This window comes from Artemia franciscana, chromosome 1, assembly GCF_032884065.1.
Source record: "Artemia franciscana chromosome 1, ASM3288406v1, whole genome shotgun sequence".
Taxonomy (NCBI): domain Eukaryota; kingdom Metazoa; phylum Arthropoda; class Branchiopoda; order Anostraca; family Artemiidae; genus Artemia; species Artemia franciscana.
In genome coordinates this window covers 42,677,795-42,699,297 of record NC_088863.1, presented here as the reverse complement: position 1 = coordinate 42,699,297, position 21,503 = coordinate 42,677,795, and the positions used below count along the sequence as shown (strand labels likewise).

General features: G+C 34.9%; 1 protein-coding gene across 1 annotated transcript in view; it reads left to right on the top strand.

The window, feature by feature from the left end:
- LOC136029953 (mitochondrial E3 ubiquitin protein ligase 1-like) overlaps positions 1 to 21,503 on the top strand; it is a 43,150-nt gene extending 21,647 nt beyond the window's left edge. Inside the window, exons 2-4 of the mRNA XM_065708507.1 lie at positions 1,860 to 2,068; positions 8,358 to 8,590; positions 20,970 to 21,503. Coding sequence (XP_065564579.1) covers positions 1,860 to 2,068; positions 8,358 to 8,590; positions 20,970 to 21,427 — 900 coding nt within the window. The 3' untranslated portion in view covers positions 21,428 to 21,503. The remainder of the gene's footprint in view (positions 1 to 1,859; positions 2,069 to 8,357; positions 8,591 to 20,969) is intronic.

Genomic DNA, 21,503 nt, shown 5'->3' with positions numbered 1-21,503 from the left:
TCTGTTATTCATTTTGATTCGCTCAGATCCTCATTGTCGCATGTCTTATATACACATTTTTTTCACTTTCATTTTTGAGTCGTTGTGATTCTTGCCGCCACTTAATCTGTGACTTGTTCTTATTGTTGGTTTCGCCAATATTTTAACTACTTATCTCTTTGATCTTTATTTTCGTTTATCATTGCTTCAGACATTTTTTCAGTGCCTTATGCCTTAGTTGCTTGGATTGATCGTGTCACTTTTGATGGTTTAGGTTGTCCATTTTCACCTTACGGTTTTGTCCTCTTCTGTTCTTTTTTGTACCCGTTTTGTGCTAACGTTAATTTACGTTTGTGTCCCCTAGATATTATGAAACTGCTGAAAATGACTTTTGAAATTTACATCACCGAATATGGGCACATAAATTTACATATTTCTGATTATTTTTTTCTACAAATGCTTCTAAAACGGTTTTAAAATCTATTTTCCTTGTGTCTTTACTTTCATTCAACAGGATTGCTAAACTATTTAGTCTATCCTCATTTATTGTTGATATCACATGTTTTTTTAAGGGTTTTAGCCTGGAAAATGATCTCTCTCCAAAAGTAACGCTTGCTGGTATTGTTAAGAACATTTCACACTTTCAAAAACCAATTGTTCACTTTGATGGCAATGCAGAGCCCTTTCAAATTTGCTAATGAACTGTGTGTAACGAAAAGAGGAGAAAGAAAAGGTTTCGAAATCCAGGTAGAGAAACAAAGCAGACTTTGATGGATTATCTTATCAGAAAGTGAAAAAAGTAGTTCGGCTTTTATCGCATGCTATTTGAACTGTGATCACAGTTTTTTTTTCTTTTAACAATAACCAAGGTTTGTTAGCTTTTTAGTTCGTGACCTTTTGTATAAAAATCATTAAATTCACATTTTTTCAACAAGTTTGTGCTGTACACTCTCAAATTAAATGATTGTTTAATTTGATAATGTCTGGCAAATATTTGTCTCCCTGCCTTTTTAGGGGTATTTTCTTTGAAAAATACCCTTTTGGGCCTTTCATTGAACAAATAAAAAAACAGAAAAGACCAATAGTTTTGCACTCCTCTCCCCATAGATATTGAAAAGCAAATTTTGCCCCTTCCCGAAATTTTCGTGAATTAACCATAAATAAATGAATAATGCTGAGTAAAAGCTGCTAAATGGCAATTTAGCAAATGATATAGCAGTTTAATGTTCTTTCCCTTTCAACTCTTAAAAATTAATTAGCCTATGAGAAAAAAAAAATTTTTCTTTCTTAGGTAGTAAAGAATATCTTTGCCATAGGAAGATAGTCGGTTATTACTCAATTGGCTGCTTAGGAAATTCTTTTTTTAATTGCAGATTATCATTTAGAAGGATAAAAGGAGACCAGTATAAGTGAGTGTAACATTTTTATTTGCTGAAAGTATAATCGCGTTATCAATTTTGTCTACTAAATGTGTCTTTTAATTTTACATCTAATTTTTGTTTTCAAATATTTAAAGTTATTTCTTTGAAATACTTGTAGTTTGTGTTCATATAAAATTTGGGTACTACTTACAGGCAGAGCTATTGAGATGCTACAGATTCAAATCTCTTTTTGAATCCCTTTCATTTTTCTTATAATCTTTATGATAACTAAGGCCTAACGTTGTCTACCTCTACACTGATGCACCCAGAAGAAACAATAAATATACCTTTCACTCCTCTCTTCTATGTAAAATTTCTATATATATCCACACTAAGGGATAGGAATTTGGGACGTTACTTCTATGTAGGTCTCTCCTAATTTCCTATGAATTAGTTGATCAAGAACGAAACATACAGTAAAAATGCAGTGCTTTGATTTTTTTTTGATTTTTTTTGCAGACGGCTATACCTTTAGATCTAAACACTGCTAAAGACATAAAAAATCTGGTTTCAAGCTCGCCAACATCTTCAATTCCCTATGCTACATTCAAAGGAACAGTGTCAGCAGTTCATGAGCCAATCAGAAGTCACCACTCAGATTTAAAAGGAGTTATTCAATTGTCAGCTCTTATTGAGCACCGTACTTCACAATTAGGTTCTGGCTTGTGGTAAGTCTCTTTAATTACCATGGCTCTTTGCATACTTGCGCAAAGGGGGAGGATCCCTCCTCTAGATCGGTCCCAAGAACTCATAGGAAGAATTGAAAGATAAGGTAAAGATTATATAATTGGACTTTACAGTCCCTACCGACGGTGCTGATCTCTCCTTCATGACCTTTCAACCAGGAGGTGCAATGGGGGTTAGAGGCAAGTCATTCTGTGCTTTTTTTACACCATTGCTGTTTAGTTTCTTCTGTTTAGCTTCTCCAAGTACCCATCTAGAGCTGGGTCGATTCTGGCTGAGATTACAGAGTTACGCCACTGACCCCCTTCCAATCCAGATAACCAGTGACACCAGGAGTCAAGCCCCAGTCCTCGTGGACAAAGGATTTAATTTTAGCGTGCTAACCACTCAGGTAGGAATGAAAATGGGTACCATAAATTGAAATTTTAGTAATTATCATTCCCCCTCGCTCTAAGAGGAATGTTTTTTTTTTCGTTGTAAAATAAAACTAAAGACGTAAAGACAAGTAGTGACGTCACATTTTGTTTCCACAATAATACTATGAAAGGCCAGAGAAAATATTTAAATAATTTTATAATAGTCCATTTTGTAATGAATTTGATATTAAAAAGACGAAAATCTAACACGGCTTGTATTAGTGCAGTATCGTCTGTCACAACTTTAAGAAAGAATTCGTATTTTTCCTAGGGTGGTTGAATCGAACCCACGGTGACGCCATGACATATGTCACATTACACCAAATTATGCTGCAAACGAACAACTCGCTCTAGTCGATGTCCTGATTGTAAGAATTTAGGCATTCCAATTTCTTGCGTGGATTACATCCACACGGGGAAAAGTCTAAGATATAACTATTACTTCTTAGTAAGTTTTGCTGGGATCTGATACCCCCTTTTGAAAGACGTGCTGATAACAAGGACTTAGATATACCTTTTCCCAACTGGAGCCCAAAGAGGTTGGAAATGGCCTGTAATTCCAAAAGGCACAATTAGGCCTTACTTCTCACTAATTTTGGGTGAGAAACGGATACCCTTTTTTACAAGGTGTCTTAGTAATAATAGACTAGGGTTGCCTTCCCTTCTGCCCCGTAGTGTTTCGTTTCTACGGTTTCAAAAGGCACTAATAACACCGAATCTTGATAACAGCCGTACTTTCGTACTTTATTTCCTAATAATTTTGGGTGAGAACCAACATACGCTTCTTGTCTGGCTATTGTTCAGATGACTTTAACTTCGGATCCTCTTTTCTCTCCCCCATAGAGTTTGGATCAGGTCTTGATCTGCCAGAGTAAAAACTAGAACGTCAATTGTAACCGCGTTTAGTTGATAATGAACCGCCTACTCTTTTAACTGGGTTTTACACTTATTCGCTGATTTTGGTTGAGAACAAAGTGTTCTGCTAGATGTGATAAAAAAAAAAAACTTGGGATCCCTGCCCCCCTGAGGGATCAGAATGGGTACGAACTCCCCCCTCAAAAAAAGGCACAACTAGGATACAACATAACCGAAGCACTCCGTGTCCTAGATGTTCTTATGACCGCAATATTGGGATCTCTTCCCCATAAACTAAGTCTGGATCACCAAAAGGCATAGCCAAGTCATTTACCACAAATATGAAATTATATCTGGCTTAATAAAAATTAGACGTAAAAAGGAAATAATTTTTTTAAATAAAATCAGATTTTTGGATATCCAGATTGTTCCAAAATCATTTCCTAAAAATATTGAAAAGATACTGAATGTTCGATCCCACGCCACTAACGGATAATTCCAAGACCTATACTCATGGAAATTATGCATTTCCTAAGAAGTTCAATTTTGGAGTCCCATTTTATTTTTTGTTTACACTATTTACTAGTTTGAAAATAATAATATTATTTTTTTGAGGGAGGGGGGGGGGTTGTTGGAGCCTTGCAAACTCTACGGGGGTTTCTCTTATCCTTTCTATGATCTCCATGTCAGACAAGGTTTCACAAATTCCACGTCTTACCGTTATTGAGGTACAGATCTTTGATAAAAAAAACGAAAAAAAAACTGCGTAAGTAGTAGTGTTGCCTTGAAACACAAATAAGGGTACATCGTCTTAATGTCACATTTTGCACCAATCATTGAAAAGGCCGTAAGCGTAAGATGTTTTGTAGTCAGTAGAGGTAAGTTTCTGTCTGAAAAGTCACCTATTGTCAAGAAGAACACTCAGTGATGATACAATTGAATGCATCCTTAAGCACAGTCTGGGGGAGAGGGACTAAAACCTAGAAACTACAGGGCCGTAAAATATTTTTTTACATTTTTTGTTGTGCTACATTTGTTTGGCGTCGTCTATAAAAAAAACTTTGTTGTGACTACAGACAGCAAATAAACATATAAAATTTGCTTTTTTGTGGATTTTTTTTTCTAATGGACAAATAGTACAATAGAGTTGAAGTTTCGAGTCTCGTATAATCGTCAACTAAGCAGAGTTGCGGCCAGGGTCTATGGTGACGGTAAATTTGATAATTTAGAAATATAATAATCGCCGTAATTGCGTACCTGTACCTATATCGTATATAAAAAAAATGTATATGTGTAACTGATTTTCAGGAAAAATCTATAAACACATATACCTAATTATAAATCGTTTGATGAATTTTAAAAAAGAGTTCAGAGTTGAGAGCTTTCAGAGTGCAAAGTTTCATTTGCTACTAAATAAATTTAGTGCACAATACTCTTTTTCTCCCTGCACTTCATGGCCAAAATACGTATAATCCATACAATATGGCGTTTTGTTGGCAGTTGTCAGGGCCTCCTTCCACGCAGCATTATATGTTCGTCGTTCTTTTTCAGGTGGTAGCAGAACTTTTAAGCTCTGTTGTCTTTTAACACGAGAAAACGCCACGCGAAACATACAATAATTAAAAACAGGATTACGAAGGTCGACGACAGCAAATTAGAAAGTTTTGCCTTTGCGACTTACGAAAGTTGTCATAGAAAATGAAGGTCAAAGTAGAAATTGGTGCCGTTGAACAGTAGATCCAAGTTTACCTTTACTAGAGTCTAGAGTAGCTCGAGAAAAATGAACTTCGTTTCCTGATTTTCCCCCAGTAATTGTATCGTCTTAACTATGTTGTTACATAATTCAGTAACAATAAGGCCGGTTCCATTACATATCCCTTCTGAAATATCTAAGTTATGTAAAAGCATAACGATTGTATTTTTCTTTATTTTAAAGTCACGTGGTGGTAAATATGTCGTGTGAATTGAATTAAGGAGTTCTGGAGTGAATTCAATTCCTCCCTTTTCTTTCTTTCTTTTTTTACAGAATCACGACTTCTATAAGATTTGTGTTCTTCTGGGAGGCCATCGACAATTTTCGCACTTGTTCAACTAACTTCTTTGTTGATCGAAGCTAAAATAACATGATCCTTCATTAAATTGGTTGACATCTGCAAATCCTTCCTCAATTAAATAACCACTGGAAATTCCATCTTCTGGTAATTCAATTTTATTAAGGTCATTTTTGGGATGATTTCCATTTCCCAGGACCATAATGTACTTTTCCGATTCTTCCTGTTCAAGATCGACCCGTATATTTGTTCTAAGGAAATATGTCAAAAATAATTCCAAAGATGCCTTTTTCTATTCACAGTTCAAGTATTTTATTGCGGTTGCTTTGGAGTCGAACTGGTAAATACTGTCGGAAATCACCTCTTGCAATTCGAATTTTCTCTCTGAATGGCACGCTTGGATTTGAAATGGACCGCAACAGCATATCCATAGCCCCAGTTTCCGCTCTTATAAGTTACCCATACTTTTTGGTTTAGCGGACATATACATATATAAACTAATAAGCATTGTAAAAGAGAGAATTGACCTAGATAATATTCCGCACCCACTAAGCATTTTCTACATGGCCATATATTCTATATTTGCTGCCTCAACAACCAAATGAGGGAAACTATACTTGTAAACGAATGCTGCCCCCTATTATTATTTCACCATTAATTTTTCATTATAATGTTTGAAAGGGTGCTGGGGATTGGAATGACTATGGCTGAAATAGAATTATTATAAATCTTGTGATATTCTTAACTATCCTAACAGCATCAATTACAACTGTGTTTTGTCTCCAAAATTGAATAAAATAATGTGACATATAGCAGAAAAAAAATTAGATTAATTCTTTTGGTTACCCCATACCCCACCTTTGTTTTTATAAGTCTAGCGAAATTGGATTCAAATGGTTGCAAAGTCAGAAGTATTTTTATCAACCAGTAAATGGAGTTAATTACACTTTGTCTGAACTCTAGCATGAAAATGGAACGAATGGTTGGTTTCTTGCAAAACTTAAGAAATTAACTGTAGTTGTATCAATGCAGTGCAAATGTTCAGGATCCTAAAACCAAAAAGCGCGTTTGCCAAAGACAGTTTTCAAATGAATGTTATCTGCCTTTTTTGTCATTGGTGGAATTATATTGACTTGATTTTCATTGGTCAAACTGCTGATCGACAGTTTTACACTGAAGTACTTAAAGGTTTTTGAAAAATGCTAGGGGGGAAGCCACAAGCCACATTTATGTAGAATGAATAGCCTTTACGTCAAGATAATGCACCTGATCACATGCCACTCTCCGTGAAAAAGATTGGACCAGCCAAAAATGTGATCTTATTCAGCTGAGTTGGCACCCTTGATTGTTGAAGAGACCTATTTTTCATAGTTAAAGACGATCAGTAGGAAACGGAGGAGTTGGGGAAACTAAAAACTGGTTTCCAGAAATGTTACAAATAATAGAAATCCCGAAATAGGAGTGTGCGAATGCGGAAGGGAACTACTTTTGAGGCAACATTATCTCGAAGAGATAATGCTTCTCTTATAACCGAAGATTTCACGTACGATTTGATGTGATCATCTTTGTCGTTTTTCTATCCTCAATTTTGTTGTCCATTATTTTCATTTGGGATTCGTTGTGATTCCTGTTGTTGCATGTCTTCTAACCGCAATTCTCGTTTGTGCTTCAATACCTCTGACATTTTTCCATGTCTTTTGCTATGAATGTTCGGATTCATTCAAAATCATGTGTAATTTTGTATTACGTCTTAGATACTGAAACAACTTTTCCATCTTTTCCCCAGTCGCTATATTTTTTGCTTTCATTGCGTTGCTGTGTAATTCAGTAACAGCCAGGAATGTTCCAATGTCTATGCCCTCTGAAATATCTAAAATACGCAGCGGCATAATATATATATATATATATATATATATATATATATATATATATATATATATATATATATATATATATTTGTATGGGTAGCCTATATATAGGCTACATAATTAAAAATTTTTACGTATGCCTTTTTGATTTTATAATTGTAATTTGGTACATTGCAGTAACTCATTTTGCAATGGACAAGAATAAAAATACAGTATTTTGGTTTGCAAAATGGATGAATAATGTATGGTCTTCCCCTAGCCTACAGTTAATGTCTCATTATCTTGCTGCTATCACTTATTATGATATAATTTCCAATATCAAGCTTCTCCGTAATCTCAAGGTTAAAATAATCATCCTCGACAGAATAAATCTGCAGCAGCTTAAAGGACTAGGGCATATGCAACGCATACTTAGTACTCGTCTCCCAAAGATAGCCTTTGATGGCCGGGTATGTGGTTCCTGACCTAGAGGCCCCCCCCAAGGAGATGGAAGGACAACTTCTCGTCGCTTAGCCTACCACATCTTCTCTGCCTCGCCGAAGATAGAAGTGCGTACAGGAGTTACATCAGTAGAATGGTGAAAGAAGGGGCCCCAAAACGAACTCCAAGGACGGATGGGATTTAAGTCAATGTCTTATTTCACTTCTAAGTTTTAGAGCCTAAAAGTTCTTTTTAGCATATGAAGCATCCAGAGGCTCATCTGACCAAGTCCAAAAAAAGAAAGTTCATTCGGCTTTTGATCTCAAAAACCATAAATCATCGGATGAGTCAACTGTCCAGAAGCTTTATTTTTGCATACGTTCTTGAATGAAGTGAAGTACAGATGGATTGTAGTAGAAGAGGTCTTTCTAAAACTTGAAACAAGGAAGATACCTCTTCACCACTACCAGGATAGAAATTTTCAAGGGGAGATTCAAAAGGGGCTTCTTTTAAGAATATGACTGGCAATGTGCATAATCTGGCTTTTTGAAACTGTTTTTATATAGAAAAAGTTATGAGTCAATTAAATGACAAAGCCTTACAAAGGGACTTCGTCTGGCTGACTTTTTCATAATTGATATATGCTTCAATTTTTTCCCTTAGGGTCGATCGTACACAAACTTTACATTCAGTCGCTAACTCGATCCCATGGTCCTTGAAAGGTACAAATGCAACGGTGGAAGTCACTGATTCTCTGCTTGCTGATATTCTGCATCTTCAGACTATAACTGACAAATTTACACCAAATAATTACAGTCTTGGGGGAGCACTAGCATCCTGGATTGCTGGAGAAAGAGTGAAAGGGATTCAAGAGTCGGAAAGGATGCTTTTAGAAGGTTTGTCTGCTTTTATTTGTAGTTTGAGGCTCTTATTGCATTAAAAATGATTTTCTTATCTATAGATATGTTTAGAGAAAAAGAGTATTATAAGTACTTCTTACTTGATAGCTACAAGACTTCTAACATATTTAGCGAAATTATAGCAGAATATTAGGATTTTTTAGTGCTAATGTGAATAAAACTGCTGTAATTATATTTTTCTCTAGAATCGATGCTAAATGTTTGTCCTTACAGTAGTATCCCCAAGATAGTTTCAATGACACACGTAGTCATTACTCTTTTCTTCCTTTAATGGTTCAAGATGAACAGCGACCCCCTCAAGAGGCAGGTAAATGTTACGTCATAGAAAATGTTTTCTAGGAGATGCAGGTGCATGTTATGTAATTGAGGTTACGCATAAGTTGAGGGTGATGCAACTTGCGTGACTTTCCTTCAGTATTGAAAAAGAGTTCAGTGTATCAAGATCAAGGATATTATTCTTTAGTAACGGCTGCTTTTACTCTATGGGATGTTGAAGGTGCTAACAATGGCGAAATGACACCTAGAGTACCTAATGCCCCAGTAGAAATTACAAGGAGGTAACGGCTAATCCTAGAATTGGACGATATGTTTGCGCGATATGTTATATCATTAACCAAATTCAAGTTGGAAGAACAGTCATGCTTTGCAGCAAAAGTGAATATAATGCATATACAAAGATTACAAGATGGATTAATTGCATTAGTGAAATAAAATTGAAGACAACGATCTGAATCAATCTATCAAAAGGAGTAAGTGCGTTACTAGCGAGATCTATTGTTAGTATTTATAATCCATAGTGAGAGTGTCAGGATTAAAAATGAGTGGATTTGAGAAACGAAAACTCCTACGGGATCTAGTGACTTTGGAAAAATGTTTGATTCTAGATGATAATTTTTTTAGAGTTATCTCTTCAAAGGAAAATATTTTCTCAAAGAATACTTAACTATAGAATGAGAAATGAGTCTCCATCATGGGACTATGGCATGAAACTTTTACGTCGTGGGTCAGATGCATTTACTCAATTTATTGATATATTAATTGAAAAAGCCAAAATGATATTGTGACTTAGCTTTTAATCACTACCTAGACAGTCATTTTGCAAGGAGACAAGAAATAAATCGAAAAATACTGTCTAAACTTGTTTTGTGACGTCGCTGCTCCTCCTAGTAGACTTTCATTTCCCCCGGTCAGTTTCTCTTTGGAAGGGAGATAGTCAACATTGAAAAATGTTTTACACATGTCCATTATGTTTGTATACATTAGGCAGCTGGTCATCCTGTGAAAATTGTTCTTTTTTTGCTGACTATAATGAAAAGTGTAGATTATGCAATCCATATTAATTGCATAGAGGATACGCAGTGCGGGTCAAAGATTGTAATTCCTGCCTTGAAGAGATTTGTGACTCTCACGTTAAAGGTTTCCTATGCTCCAATTGTCGCTATGATAAATGCGATTAATGGGAAGATACTAACCCTCGTATAATTGCGAAAACCCTAAGCTTCATTTCGGTTTATTTTTAAGAGAGTGGTATCGTCGTGATTTTTAAATTGTTTTGGGAAGAAGAACCTGGTCTACGCTTCAATTGCTGTAGTAATAAGAGAGTCTGGTTTTTACGACATCGCTGTATAGATACCGGCTATTATGAATATAAACCTACAGACTTTTATTTGGCTGTTACAGAAAGTGACTCTTAGTATGAGGATTTAGTGAGCGACATTGCTTCAAATAAGCAAATTGACACATGTAAATTTTATAATATGAATCATAACAGTATTATTGACTTTACGAAGAGATATAATAAAAAATATGACCCTGACTTTGCATGCCAAGATGAATACAAGTTGAATCCTGAGGAGCTACCGCCACTTATCGTTTCTGATGGTTACTCACACGTAGAAGAAGAACTCTAAAGGACACAGAGTTTTTGTACATACACATTTTATTAATAAACAGATTTACAAACATTTTTAAAGCATTCCACTCTTAGGGCATTAAAATTTATATTATGCAGGTATGAGAGAGTATTTTCAACTAGAAAGTCGTCCAAGTGAGGATTGTCACCATAAATGCTAAGAACTTCTCTGTAGGTATATCCATGACATTGAAAAATAAAATATATAGCATGAAAACCATAGCTTTTGGTTGATAAATCTTGTACTCGCCTCCGATTTTGAATAACAGATTTTACACTTTGCTAAAGAAAGTTTTTAATGTGATGCGCGTAGAACTTATACTGCAGGCCAAGAGGATCCAAAAATTCAATATTCTTCGCTATTTGAAAGATGCATAGCCAATGCCCCGTCTTTATATATGATGGGCTACTATTAAAAATGATAATGGTATTGTCAACAATATGATCAAGGAATACCGAAGGTATGCAATAACATTTGTATTCGGACTTATAAGGATCCAAATTGAATGCATTAATTATTTGATTTGAGTTTAGGGCGCCAATTCTAATAGAACACTGCCACCAGTGGTAATCAAACAGTTCGTGGTAACGAACTGTAGTAAGGAGGGACTCGGCTCAATAGTAACCGAAACTAAAAAAATAGAATTTTTATACAAATAGCTACATCAAAAGAATTGCGTTTTAATGCTGATTTTAAATATATAAGTTTCTTCAAGTTTAGTCTCACCCATCAAAAGTTACGAGCCTGAGAAAATTTGCCTTATTTAGAAAATAGGGGAAAACAACCCCTAAAAGTCATAGAATCTTATCAGATTCTAATCACACCATTCAAAATCATTGGTGTGAAACACCATTCAAAATCATTGATGGTGTGATTCAAAATCACACCATCAGATTCAGTGTATCAGAGAACCCTATTGTAAAAGTTTCAATCTCCTATCTACAAAAATGTGGAATTTTGTATGTTTTGCCAGAAGGCAGATCACGGATGCGTGTTTATTTGTTTATTTTTTGTTGTTTTTTTCCAGGGTTGATCGTATTGATCCAATGGTCCTAGAATCTTGCGAGAGGGCTCATTCTAACGGAAATTGAAAGTTCTAGTGCCCTTTTTAAGTGACCAAAAAAATTGGAGGGCACCTAGGCCCCTTCCCACACTAATTATTTTACCAAAGTCACCAGATCAAAATTCTGAGATAGCCATATATTCAGCGTAGTCGAAAAACCTTATAACTATGTCTTTGGGGACGACTTACTCCCCCACAGTCCCCGTGGAAGGGGCTACAAGTTACACACCTTGACCAGTGCTTACATATAGTAATGGTTATTTGGAAGTGTACAGACGTTTTCAGGGGGATTTTTAGGTTGGGGGGGGGGTGTGAGAAGAGGGGGGTATGTTGGGGGAACTTTCCTTGGAGGAATTTGTCATAGGGGAAGAAAATTTTCATGAAAGGAGCGCAGGATTTTCTAATACTATTAAAAAAAAACAATGAAAAATAAATATGAAAAAGTTATTCAACTGAGCGTAAGGAGAAGCATTAAAACTTAAAACGAACAGAAATTATTACGCATATGATGGGATTACCTCCTCCTACTACCCCGCTCTTCACGCTAAAGTATTTTTAGTAATTTCAACTATTTATTCTACGGCTTTTGTGATTCAGGGGTCATTCTCAAGAAATTGGGACAAAATTTCAGCTTTCGTGTAAAGATATATACGTAATAAAAACATGGGAATACAGAAGTTCGTTACGTAAGCTAATTTGTAAGTTACGTATATCTTTTACTAATAAAAACCTTCGTAAAAAATTAAAAGTTCTAGTTGCCTTTTTAAGTAACCAAGAAATCGGAGGGCAACTAGGCTTCCTCCCCCGCTCGTTTTTTCTCAAAATCATTGGATCAAAACTATGAGAAAGCCATTTAGCCAAAAAAATGAATATGCAAATTTCGTTTTAATTATTCATCTGCGGAGAGCCAAAATCAAAACATGCATTGATTCAAAACGTTCAGAAATTAAGTATAAAAAAAACAATTTTTTTTTAACGGAAAAGAGCGGCATTAAAACTTAAAACTTAAAACTGCTTCCTCATCAACGCCCCGCTATTTACGCTAACGTTTGACTCTTTATCTTAACTCTACTTTTTAAAAACAGCAGAAAAGCGGGGCTTTGATGAGTAAGCAGCCCCTTTCACATACGAAGTAATTTCTGTTCGTTTTAAGTTTTATTGCCGCTCCTTACTTTCCGTTAAAGAAATTTGTTTTTTTTATTTAATTTCCCAACAGGTTCCGAATTGATTTAGCGACATTAATGTAACACTCTCTTCCAATAGTTCGGCAAAGATACACTCTAAACGTACTGTATTCGTTCGAAAAATAGACATATCTTGAGTACCGGACAAATCCAATACAATGATGCCATCTGTTTTGAAAACATTTCTTCGGTTATACCGTTTTCAAATAGTTTTGAATCTTGATCTAGGGATTGTATTGTCAATTCATATATGATTCTCTAGATTCACCTTTTCGTAAATTTGGTCTTACATAACTCCCTTGTTAAGACATCACAATATAGCATTTGACAGATTATGGCAAAATTGTCATTAGCTTTATCCATAGATACAATTACAAATTCATTTTGTAGATGAGCAATTGCTTGTTTTATCCTAGCATTATAAAACAATGAATTAATGTTGCGGTTTTTTGAATAGCATATATTTTATTTCGTATTCGACTAATAATTAAATCCTTCCAACTTTGAAAACTCTTTTTATTTGTATTCTCTTTCTTGCACCACTTATCAATAAATGAATCAAAATCATTTTCTAAGCTACCAAGAATACTTGATGGTTTCAAATGATGGGAAAGATGGAATTTAGATCCTTTAATCATTGCATTTTGAAGATCTCCTTTTTCAATATTGATAAGTCCCCTGCTACAACATGTTGGTAAGTGGAATTTACAAATGGACCCAGTTTGCTTACAATTACACACAGGTTTCCAATTTATACAACTATCCAATCTTTTAAGCATTAAAATATAATTAAAAATCATTTGCCCAATAGTTTTTGAAAATTTATAAGTTAAAATTGGACTATCTTTATAATTCAAATTACTAGGAAGGACCTGTTTCACCTCCCACTGATTTAAAATTTCTAGTAAATTAATATATTTGATCTGCTTACAAGTAAATTTAACAGGTAAATATATTCTGTTATCCCTGCTGCCAATCTTACAAGACTTATTATGTTTTGAAATAAATTTTGTTGTAGCTAGAATGCAAATTGCATCGTATATTACTTTAAATTTATATTCAAGAGCTGTATCATTTTTAACAATCCAGAATAGTTTTATTAAATTCCTTCTGATAACGTATTTAAACATTATATTACAAAAGTCATACCCTTAGCCTAAAATAGCTGGCATAGATTCGTAGAAAACTTATTTAAATCCAGTTCATTTTTCTATTATTTTTCAAATGCCCTCTCGATCGTTTTTAACGTATAGTAGAACAAGTAAAAAAAAGGATGGCCCATAAAACCATCAATACATTTAACAACAACCTGAGACATGTCTCCATATTTAGCTACTCGATCATTTAGCCCAAAAGGATAAGCTGTACCGAGAGTATGGATCCAGAAATCCTCATGTTTTCGCAGTCTGCTATTCTCCTCTTCTTTCTTTAAGTTATCTAAATCCAAATTTTCTAAAATGTAATAGTTATGTCTGATATGGAACAAGTACCCTTATTACAATGTTGAACTAGATAGTTATTAGTTTGTTCCTTATTAATTGTTGTTTTATGCCCAGAAAATCTCATATACATATTATTAGTTGTTTCCCCGACATATTGTAAACAGTGTTTTTACATTCTAATAAATAATTTACATTAGTTGTTTTACAATTAACATTACCACGTAACTTGCATGCAAAATTTTTATTATACAAGGTGCTCTTAACAAATGTACGAGGGATGGTTCCGAGGCTAATATTCATGTTTTGTTGCATTAAATATTAAAATATAAATCAAAATCGGAACGACATACGAAACAAAGTCCAGAAATCAAAGTTCAGAAATCATGCCAAGGTCAATAAATACATACAAAAAAAAACCCCCAAAAGAACCTAAAGTTTTGTCTAAATGATAAAGATGAAAGATTTATAAAAGAAAACATGAACATTTGGTAAAGTATGGTAGGAAACAATTGTTCGAAATGCTTTCCAGTGTCGACAGTTTTATAACCGAGAGAAATAATTCTAAAACCGTTTATTGTAGAAATTATTGTAGATCGCTTAAAAGCTCTTGAAACGCAATCCTGTATATATTTTATATTAAATATTGATTTTAAAAAGGTTGCTTGGATTCAAAAGCTGTTTTGGATTGGCTAAGTGAGATTGATCGCCTGTCACGTAAAGCTCAAGAAGAATATGCTGAGCTTTCTAGTGACTTTAACTTAAAACTATAGTTTCCAAAACAGCCCTTACCTGAATTTTAATCAGAACTTGAATTGCCTGCAATCGCTGATATGGCGTTAAATGTTCTTCTGCCAGTAGGCACTACGTATTTATGTCAAGTTACTTTCTAAGCTTTAATACATGTTAAATTTCAGTATTAATCATCGCTAAAAAATGTTCAAGAGGTCCTACATCCGACAGCATCAAACATTCCAAGATTTAATTAGTTATGCAATAAAAAAAATTAGGCATATCCATCTCATTAAATTTTTTTCTTTGCTTTTAATTTAATAATTACCACTCAATCCCTGCCTTCAAATATATTTGAGTGAACTAAGACGTTAACAAAATTCCCTTTTATTTATGCTACTGAAAAAAAAAAGATGCAGTTTCGATGAAAAATAGGGCATATAATTTTTTTAACTATAATGAATGTAATTTCGCGACTCTTTGTGCAATTTTTAGTTTTAGATTTGTATGTGTGTAAAGAAATTCTGGTAATATTTATTTTCATATGTACCCTACATGAATTAAATAAAAAAAACAAGTTTTTTGAAATGAAAGTAAGGAGCGACATTAAAACTTAAAACGAACAGAAATTACTCCGTATATGAAAGGGGCTTTTCCTCTTCAACACCCCGCTCTTTAAGGCTAAAGTGTTTTGTTGTTTTAAAAAATAGAGTTGCGAGAAATAATCAAACTTTAGCGCAAGGAGCGGGGTGTCGAGGAAGAAAAGCCCCTTTCATATACGGAGTAATTTTTGTTCGTTTTAAGTTTTAATGTCGCTTCTTACTTTCTTTTCAAAAAACTTGTTTTTTTTATTTAATTTCTGAAAGTTTTTGAATTAATGCATGTCTGATTTTGGCTCTCCATACATAAATTATTAAAATGAAATTTGCATATTAATTACTTTTTTGGCTAAATAAGCCAAAAAGGGGAGAAATAAGGGGTGGGGAAGGAGGCCTAGTTGCCCTCCAATTTTTCGGTTGCTTAAAAAGGCAACTAGAACTTTTAATTTTTAACGAACGTTCTTATTAGTAAAAAATATACGTAACTTAAGAATTAACTTACATAACAAACTTTTATATTCTTATATTTTGATTATATATATGAGGGGGGTTTGTCCCCTCGTTAATACCTCGCTCTTCACACTAAATCTTAAGTTTTGTCCCAATTCTTTAAGAATGACCCCTGAATCAGAAAGGCCGTAGAATAAATAGTTGAAATTACTAAAAATAATTTAGCATAAAGAGCGAAGTATTTATCTCCTCCTAAATGCCTCGCTCTTTATGCTAAAGTATTTTTAGAACCCCTCATATGCGTAATAATATCTGTTCGTTTTAAGTTTCAATGCTTCTCCTTACTTTCAATTGAAAAAAACTTTTTCATGTTTATATTTTCATTGTTTTTTTTTTTTTAATAGTAATGCTAGAAAATCCTGCGCCCTTTTCATTGAATTTCTCTTTCCCCATGAAATATTCCTCCAAGGAAAGATCCTCCTATATATCCCACTCCCCTGAACCCCACACCCAAACCAAAAAAAATCCCCCTGAAAACGTCGCTACACTTCCCAATAACCATTACTGTATGTATTAAATAAAAAAAACAAGTTTTTTTAACTGAAAGTAAGGAGCGACATTAAAACTTAAAACGAACAGAAATTACTTCGTATATGAAAGAGGCTGCTTCCTCATCAACGCCCCGCTCTTTACGCTAAAGTTTGACTCTGTCTCTCAACTCTTCTTTTTAAAACAGTAAAAAACTTTAGCGTAAAGAGCGGGGCGTTGATGAGGAAGCAGTCTCTTTCATATACGAAGTAATTTCTGTTCGTTTTAAGTTTTAATGTCGCTCCTTACTTTCAGTTAAAAAAACTTGTTTTTTTTATTTAATTTCTGAACGTTTTTGAATCAATGCATGTTTTGATTTTGGCTCTCCGCAGAGGAATAATTAAAACGAAATTTGCATTTTTTGATTGATCGAATGATTTTGAGAAAAAAAGAGCGGGGGAGGAAGCCTATTTGCCCTCCGATTTTTTGGTTAATTAAAAAGGCAACTAGAACTTTTAATTCTTTACGAATATTTTTATTAGTAAAAGATTTACGTAACTTATAAATTAGCTTACGTAAAGAACTTTTGTATTCTCATATTTTTATTACATATATGAGGGGGTTCGCCCCCTTGTCAGATCCTCGCTCTTTACACTAAAGCCTAAATTTTGTCCCAATTCATTAAGAATGACCCCAGAATAAATAAACCGTAGAATAAATAGTTGAAATTACTAAAAATACTTTAGCGTAAAGAGCGAGGTATTAGGAGGAGGTGAGCCCCTCAAATGGGTAATAATTTCTGTTTGTTTTAAGTTTTAATGCTGTTCCTTACTTCCAGCTGAAAGAACTTTTTCGTATTTATTTTTTCATTGTTTTTTTTTTTAAAATAATGCTAGTAAATCCTGCGCTCCCTTCACGGAGATTTTCTTCCCCCATGACAAATTATCGATGGAAAGTTCCCCCAGCATATCCCCCTCTTCTCAACCCCTCCCCCAACCAAAAAAATCCTCCTGAAAACGCCTGTACACTTCCCAATAACCACTACTATATGTAAGCATTGGTCAAAGTTTGTAACTTGTTGCCCCTCCCATGGGGACTGTGGGGGAGTAAGTCGTCCCCAAAGACATAGTTATAAGGTTTTTCGACTACGCTGAATAAAATGGCTATCTCAGAATTTTGATCCGTTGACTTTGGTAAAATAATTAGCGTGGGAGGGGGCCTAGGTGCCCTCCATTTTTTTTGGTCACTTAAAAAGGGCACTAGAACTATTCATTTCCGTTAGAATGAGCCCTCTTGCAACATTCTAGGACAACTGGGTCGATACGATCACCCCTGGGAAAAAAAAAAAACAAAAACAAATAAACACGCATCCGTGATCTGCCTTCTGGCAAAAAATACAAAATTCCACATTTTTGTAGATAGGAGCTTGAAACTTCTACAGTAGGGTTTTCTGATACGCTGAATCTGATGATGTGATTTTCGTTAAGATTCTATGACTTCTAGGGGGCGTTTCCCCCTATTTTCTAAAATAACGCAAATTTTCTCAGGCTCGTAATTTTTGATCAGTAAGACTAAACTTGATGAAACTTATATATTTAAAATCGGCATTAAAATGCGATTCTTTTGATGTAGGTATTGGTATCAAAATTCCATTTTTTAGAGTTTTGGTTACAATTGAGCCGGGTACAGTTCGTTACCACGAACTGTTTGAAACATTGGTCAAAGTTTGTAACTTGCAACCCCTCCCCCAGGGACTGTGGGGGGTAAGTCATCCCCAAAGACATAATTATTATGGTTTTCGACTATGCGGAACAAAATGGCTATCTCAAAATTTTGATCCGTTGACTTTGGGAAAAAATGAGCGTGGGAGGGGGCCTAGGTGCCCTCCAATTTTTTGGTCACTTAAAAAGGGCATTAGAACTTTTTATTTCCGTTAGAATGAGCCCTCTTGCAACACTCTAGGACCACTTGGTCGATACGATGACCCCTGGGGGAAAAAAAACAAAACAAACAAACAAATAAACACGCACTCGTGATTTGTCTTCTGGCAAAAAATACGAAATCCCACATTTTTGTAGATTGGACCTTGAAACTTTTTCTATAGGGTTCCCTGATACGCTGAATTCGATGGTGTTATTTTTGTTAAGATCCTATGACTTTTGGGGGATGTTTCCCCCTATTTTCCTAAATAAGGCAAATTTTCTCAGGCTCGTAACTTTTGATGACAAAGACTAAATTTGATGAGACTTATATATTTAATATCAGCATAAAAATCCAATTCTTTTGATATATCTTTTAGCATCGAAATTCCGTTTTTTAGAGTTTCGTTTACTATTGAGCCGGGTCGCTCCTTACTACAGTTCGTTACCACGAACTATTTGATATTATTACCTAATAAATAAATCATCAAAACAAATGTGTTCATCTTTTTGTTTTATGTTTATATGGGGTCGCCAGGCAGTGCAATGGCCTCCTTGCAGGAAAAGGGGGTGGTTACCCTAAGTGCGGTTAGAATCCCCTCTTGGAAAATTGTAGCCTAACATATACTTTTCCATTTTTTTAACCCATCCCCCTACCTTCAAAAGGGTTCTGGAATAGAAAGGGATCTGAACGCAACCAGTCGATCTGTAAAACCAAAACGAGCCTCTGGCTCGTTTTGTATCCATACATTCTAGTATGGACTAATCAAATTGTGTTTCGAGAGCAACACTTTGGTTTTGTGATGTTTTTTTTTGTTCCTAGCACCCCGATTCAGCTTATTCCTAGAAAGTGGCAAGGGTCTAACCTCTGCGGTTATTACGGAAAGTTTGGACCTTAGGTCGGATTGATGAATATGACTACATTTTGGAAAGCTTCGTAGAACTCTTGCCTGGGGCCAAAAGGATGATTTTTGCTTGTCCCTGAGCCAGAGCCTATAGTGTGTGAAGTGAAGTGGAATTTTGTAGCCTATGTCAGAGAGAACTATCTGAAGTTTTTGTTTCATCAAATCATGTTTCTGCTTTTGAATGGAAAGCTCCGTTCTAGCAGGCAAGCAGGCAGGCACCAGTTTCAAATTGAAGATGGACTAAAATCTATAAGTGTTTAATATATGCGACAGTTACCCGGCCCCACAGCCAATATATCTTCTTTGACTGATAAATTGAAAAAATTACAGAAACAAAGAAGTGGTATTTTCCCACGGGTCCGAAAGTGCTGTTATCTATTGTTTCTACCCATTTCTGTTCGCGTTTTCAGCTGAGTTTATCATTCGGTTTTTCACACTTGGGATTGCAGTAGAGAAGTGTATCAGATGTGTCTCTAAAACTTTAAAAGTTATCTCATTGCTAGAGAAATTAGAGTTTATTCCTTTGCTCCTTTCTAGGTGGTGACGTTAGAAACTTGGCCTACGGCAAAAAGTCAACTTTTGAATTAAGACAGATAATTTTTTTTGTGTCAAAAAATGTCATCCATTTTTTGGTTGAAAGATTCCTTCATGAGATGTACCAGTTTTAAAGCTTAAAGGGGTTGACAACTTCAGTAGTAAGGTACACACTGAAACCAAAAATAGGCCGATACCAATTGTGAGACATATAGGGGAGTTTTAAAAAACAGTCTGCTATTAGCTCAACATCATCGTAATGAGTCGCATATTTTGCTAGTTGGTGAACCTATGATTTGTTTCCGGTGTATTCGATGATAAGACCAATTTGGTTCCAGTGGTAAGACATGTAGGGGACTTGTTTATTTTAAGATCCTTACAGATTAACAACTTCAGAGTTTAATCAAAGCGAGTACACAAAACCAAAGTGTTGCTCTCGCAACACTTTGCTCGGCGAAGCCGAACAAACGTTGCCGCAACACCTCACGTTGCCAATGCAACGTAGATCTAGTTTGTATTCAATAAGAAATGATAGCCAAACGTGTTTGTCAGCTTTGATTTTTTTTTCATAAATAATAATAAATTATTTATTATAAATAAATAATAATAGAATAAGCGAAGTTGAGAGCCAATCTAAGGCCTTGTTGTTAAAACCTAAAGGTGCTAAATGTAGATTTAACCAATTTTTCAAGTGATTGCCTTAATTCCAGCCTAAAGTCTTTTGTCTCACTTCTTGTTATCAGTTAATACGTATCCTTGTGAATGTCTTAACTTGACAATAGGTCATTGGCTTTGACGCTAAAATCTAAAAAAAACCCTAGAAATACACCTATTCAGTTTTGCAACATAGTGACTTAATTCGGCGGAATTCAAAATGTATATATTTGATTATGTTATCACTCACATGTTTTAACGCACAACACTAGTGTATCCAGTGAATTTTTTTTTGCCTGCGAGAGACAAGGTTAAGAGTATATTGTTTTTAGCGTTTTCATTTCATAGGCAAGTCTGCTGCCTTTTCAATGTATAAGTAAAAGACATTGATTTGGCTTACGTAAATTTGTCATGTTTTTAGTTCTTTTTCTGTAGGAACACCTGTTACTGCTTACGGAGAAGTTGTTTCCAAAGATGAAGCCCTCATTCTTCAACCTCCTTCTAATGGAAAACCGTTTATACTTTCAACGATGTCTCCAATTCATTTAATTCGCCTATTTGAACAACAGCAAACACGCGGCAAGCTCCTAACGATAGTGACTAGTAGTATTGGTATCGCTATCATCTTTTACATTGCTTGGAAAGCAGTTAAGCAAAACAGAGAGAAGAATAGACTTAGACAGTTGCATGAATCTGTGATAAGGGACAGAGGCTCAGTTGAGACAACGCGGGAAGACCAACTCTGTGTTGTTTGTCTTACGAATCCGAAGGAGGTGATTTTGCTTCCCTGTGGACATGTGTGCACTTGTCTGGACTGTGGAATTAGGATTCGCGAGTCTTGTCCAGTATGCAGAGCCAGGGTTAGTGATATGTCACGTGCATTTATTAGTTGAATTGTTTCGTCGTTTAGATGTTTACATTTATTTTTGGCAAAATATGCTAATGGTAAAATATATTGTTTTTAACTTA